Raw genomic sequence first — 5253 nt, 5'->3', positions numbered from 1 at the left:
CTCTGCCCCCTTTCCTGTCTGTCTCCAGCTGTCCTATCAAATAAAGGTATAAAAAAAGCTGAAAAAAAAAAATATATGTTTCATTACGCAAATATATACAAAAAGAAAGAAAGAAAGAAAGCTTAAACCCGGAAGTCTTGGAAACCACATCATAAACTTGCAGAGGGTTACAACATCTAACAGCTTTAAGTACCACTGCTCTATTAAGGAGGCAAAGAAAGAATCAACTGGACAGAAATCAGGGGGGGAAGAAGACTACCAAATATCGCATGCCTGGGATGCTGTTTTAATCTGCCATGCAACAACAGAAGTCATCATCTTGACACTTCTGGCAAGACAGAAATATGACCAAATGGCAACCCACGTCACAACACCAAGTGTGACGTGAAGGAGATCTACAGCCAAAATCGTGAAGGTAAACATACAAATGTCTATAAATAAGAAGCTCACAACAAAACTCTGCTTTCTCAATGTACGTGTTGTTCGAGGTCAAGCTTGCCTGGCCTTATGAGGAGTCCTCCATTCAAGAGTCAGGGAAGACGGGGGAGCGCTAGGTATTCTCGTAGCCACATCCAGCTAAGCATCATCCATAACATCCACGAATGTACGTCTCATAGTTTTGCTCCATTCTTAATTTTCCTTTGAATGCAGCTCTCACCTGTAAAAGTGAGGTTTACAGGTGTTTATCCAGTTATTGAACTGAAATCTGTTTTCTATCAGCGTTCTCCCTCTATTCCTACTTTATTCATCGTCATAAAGGCAACCTGAAGTTGGGGATCTGACACTAGATACTTAAAAAACAATCGTGCTGTAATTATGTGTCACATTGGACCGAATGTATTGACGGGAACTGCACCTGCAGGTGTAATGAAAATGTCAACCATCTTGGCCCTTATCATTCACACTAGCTTTTTAAAGAAAATGTATGGATATGCTGAGTGCACTTTCATTCAGGTCACATATTTCCTGCCTTTTTATTCTTAGACAAGCTCATAGATAAATCTCTCTTGATCTGATGAGAATATTCCAGGTTTTCAATGGAGCCTTTCAAGATCACAGTGGGGGATCCAGCTCAAGACATTTGGACATGGAGCACATGTAAATCCCATCCGTTAATACTCTCTGGGTTGCAGCAATGGCAAATCAAATCTGACCGAACAAAATCTCATCAGACAGATGTACAAACCAATGACACCGATAAATCAATGTGACTGTAAAAGACACACGCGGCACACATACGCACACACATGCACAAACACTTCTGATCAAGGCCTGAAGGCTTTTAAGTCGTAATCACCTATGGGAGTGTTCGACATGGAACGCCCACCGTGCCTGTGCATTCATTTAAAACACTGCTGCCACTACAGAGGCCTGTTATAAACAATGGGTCTGGCAAAGCACTTTGGACAAAATCTTGATGCTAATAAATAAAGTAAAATCCAATTAATATTTAAAGCTAATCATAGCCACAGAGCTGGAGAACACACAAAGACAGATTGGAGCCCGCGGGGGGAAGAGGGAGCTTTCTGACTGAAGCTCCCAGTAGACTGAGGTCTCTACTTTTCTCAGATTTAAATTCAAAAGCTCTTGTTTTAAAGAGTGTTCTTATAATCCCAACTGGAATCATCCACAATTATCCAAGCAAGCTCTTGACAAAAGCGGCACAATCGTTTAGTAAATAGATGACGTGGGGGTGGGGGGATTAATATGGCATCATTATGTCTTGGGGTGTCTCATGATTTCCTCACACATACATGAAATGTCCATGGCTACAGAAGCCATTTAAAAATGTCAATGATCCAGCTATAAAAAGGCAGCTCAGATAATTCTGAATGACTGTGCAAGGTTATTGCTTTTCATTGCGTTAGCATCCAAAAACACGAGTTGTTATGAAAGCTATAAGATAACAGACGCATGTGATTGGGGCGTGTGTGAATACTGCCCTGCTCTCCGGCTGTGTATAGGTAGTGGGGGAGGGGTTGCATTCACATTTCCCACCCAAGGATGAGCAACGGTGACTGAGGAAAGCTGGGAGGGCGGGGGTGGTGGTGGGTGTGCGTCTCCATCCATGCCATGCTATAGCCCGTTCATAGGAAGGGGAGCGCATACTGGCCGTTCACATGCCTGTTTTAAGAGATGGAGGGACAGATGCTTGTCCACGGTGTCAGGGCCTCACTTGCCTTCTCTCTCTGACAGCACCACCAACTGCCTCCTCTTACATAACCCCCTCCCCCTCTCCAGGCCCACTGCCTGCCTTTATTGGCTTATTTCTCTCTTTTTCAACCTTAGCATTTTCACCCCACTGACTACTGCCTGCACCTGCACCCCCCCACCCTCACCCCATCACACACACACACACACCAACCATTCATTGCTGATTTGTCCTCTGTAATTCCAGCTCTTTTTACTCCAATGTAGATACTCCTGGACTGAAGCCATGAATCCTAGGTTGGATATTCGCATGATGGCAAGGGAGCAAGGATCCTTCGAAAGGACACGACCAGATAGGATTCTACTGAGTGATTTATCCATTAATGGTGCTGTTTCGACAACATAAGATCCCTGCGTGAACAATGATGCGGCCCAAAAGCAGATTTCATCAAGCAGATACTAATTTGCTTCATTGTAAGCTGACTATAAAATAAATGTGCTGAAAATGAGTTGTACAGTGGTAATACTGATGGAGAGTAAAATCTCCATGTAAGCAATAAATGCTTACATAATCACATCTGCTGTGAGCTCTCAAATGTGTGAAATAAGCCTGATTGATCTGGATGCAGCTGATCGGAAAAAGGGAACGCAAAGGAAATAAGAACAAGAAACCAAGAGAAAGTGTCAATCTCTAAAACCTCTCCTTGACTGTAGTAATCGGCTAATATCAGCCAGGTTGCGGCTCATATGTGGGCTCAGCTCAGGGGGATTTCTTCCACTCTGCCCCTGAAATTTCAGCCTCCATTTTACCCCTGTGCTTCTTCTCACCTTCCTTCTTCCTATTGCCTCACATTTCTTGCTCAAAACGCGATCAGACATAAATGGAGGAACTACAAACAATGCAGCGGCTTCCACTTGCCGCAAATACGAGACTACATAGACACATACTCATGCACAGCGAGAACCATTCGTTGAATCTCATGCTCACCAAGCTACCCTTCCCCCACCCAAGCTCACTCTCATGCTCACATACATGCACCTTGCTTAATTAAAGACTGTTTCTGCAGCTGCTCTGACCTTTTATCAACTGTAATTTATAAATACATGTAAATAAAGGAAGATAATAGAAACAAAATGGAGCGTATGTAGAGAGGCGGTTTCATTCACACTGAGGGCAGCATGTATGACAGGCAGGCATTTAGACAGATTACTGCTGATTCTCTGTTTTTCTGAAATCACATTATCATTATTTTGCGATTCTTCTGATCAAAATGGCTTGTTAAAAATCGGAGGGCATATAACTGGTATCAGAGGTAGATTTCATCATCTCCTCTACTCTGAGCTAATGAGACACAATCCTACAATTAGTTGATCTGTGAGAAATCTATTTCTTAAATGTCATTTATCATAAAATCAATCTGAGTCTTGAGAGTTAACTTAAAATAATTGCAAAGTGCATCTCAGTGCTGCTTCAATTAATGAAAATGCAGCATTTTTTGGCCTATGGTAACTGCTTCAGCGTAAGTCTTTGACGACATACACTAGGTGTGTTAAATCTATAAGCATTAGTCATCTGCATCATTTGGATATCATCATATCCAAACATGTAGATCATCTCCATGTGTGTGCAGTGGAACTGGATCAGTCCTGTTCTGTTCTCCTTACTCTGCTTCCAATAGAGGAACCACAGTCAACAAATGGGAAATGGAGGGCTTGAGATGAATACTAAATATGAATTCTCTTCCATAAACCGACAGCCTCAGCTGATACATGATGGTCTGTTTTACTACAGCAACAGCTCATCTGATCCCAGTCTCCCCAGCCAGGCCCCACAGGCCAGAGCTATCTAACAGAGTGAGGAAGATGAGTTACCTGATCATACCACTCCCGGTTGGTACAGGTGCACTCGGGCCACCATCCTCCTTGTCCACTGGAGTTGTTGCCGTTTACTTTGGGGCCACCCTTTGATTGGCCCTTTGGGTTGGGGCCTCCAGGGCCCCCACCAGACATAATCTTGCCCTTACTTCTCCCCAAAGTGCCCCCTCCTCCTCCCATGCTTCCACCTCCCCCTGAGGCTGGAGGGGGTAAGGTCTGGCCTCCCCCGTACCCAGGCGGGTATCCATAGGGCTCGGCCTGCCAGTCTCCTCCATATGACGGGGCGTCCATCCTACGCAGGGCAGCCATACGGGTCACCTCATAACATTCTGGGCACTTGCAGCAGTGGTGGTGTTTGTGCATGCTGGCTGTGCTGGCTGGGCTGACGCTGAGCTGAGCGGCGTGGCACTCTGTCTCTGCTGCCTCCTCAGATCTCACACAGCACACTGTGATCGGCTCACAGAGCACTAATGCCGACGGAAATAACACTAATCACAGGAATTTCTACAGATTTTCCCTTTTCGTCAAATCCTGTCACTCTCCGCTTTATTCCTCTCGGATGTAGAAAAAAAAAAAGATCGAGAGGGACGGGAAGCAGCAACAGGAAAACAAAAATACAAAATGGGCACGTAGTCTTTGTCCTCTTGACGTAGAAGATCAAAGGAAATATTAAAATATTGTATATGATCACACAATCAGAGACCAGCCCCGATGATAGAAATTTCCTCTTGCTTCTCTTGGTTCACAGTGATGCGCATATAAATTCATAGATATATATATATATTCTTTTGTTTATATATCATATATATTTACACACACAAATACATATAAAAATATTAATATAAACAGACAAGCACAAATACAGATATGTACAGGGATAAATGTATATATATATATAAATATCTATATGCGTGTGTACAAATATATATATAGATATATAAACAATATGTATAAATAAATGATATCCGCAGATAGAAATCTTCCTTCTTGGTATCTTCCCGTTCTGTCAAATTCTCACGGTTTTTCCTCCTGCGTTGAAAAGCGTTGTCTTTCTCTCTGTCTCTTTTCTCAGCCAGCAGAGAGGAGCTGAGCACTGGATCGCCACTCAGCCAGCTTGCCCTAGATGTGGATTATTCAGAGGGATGCGAGCAAGCAAGAGGGAGATGGAGAGCGAGAGAGAGAGAGAGGGAGAGAGAGAGAGAGAGAGAGAGAGGCAGAGAGGGAGGG

General features: G+C 43.6%; 1 protein-coding gene across 9 annotated transcripts in view; it reads right to left on the bottom strand.

Moving 5' to 3' along the window:
- dlg3 (discs, large homolog 3 (Drosophila)) overlaps positions 1 to 5253 on the bottom strand; it is a 78654-nt gene that overhangs the window by 50690 nt on the left and 22711 nt on the right. For 3 of the 9 annotated variants that reach the window (XM_035668796.1, XM_035668799.1, XM_035668803.1), the window contains exon 1: positions 4024 to 4565. The exons of 5 other annotated variants lie outside the window; for them this stretch is intronic. In XM_035668796.1, coding sequence (XP_035524689.1) covers positions 4024 to 4389 — 366 coding nt within the window. In that variant the 5' untranslated portion in view covers positions 4390 to 4565. Of the gene's footprint in view, positions 1 to 4023; positions 4566 to 5253 lie in introns of those variants that run through there. One more of the 9 variants, XM_035668801.1, reaches the window with a different exon arrangement.

The sequence above is a fragment of the Morone saxatilis genome, unplaced genomic scaffold (genome assembly GCF_004916995.1).
Source record: "Morone saxatilis isolate NCDOM2014 unplaced genomic scaffold, NCSU_SB_2.0 Contig22, whole genome shotgun sequence".
Taxonomy (NCBI): domain Eukaryota; kingdom Metazoa; phylum Chordata; class Actinopteri; family Moronidae; genus Morone; species Morone saxatilis.
Note: the sequence above shows the minus strand (reverse complement) of the source record. Positions and strands in the feature narration are given on the sequence as shown.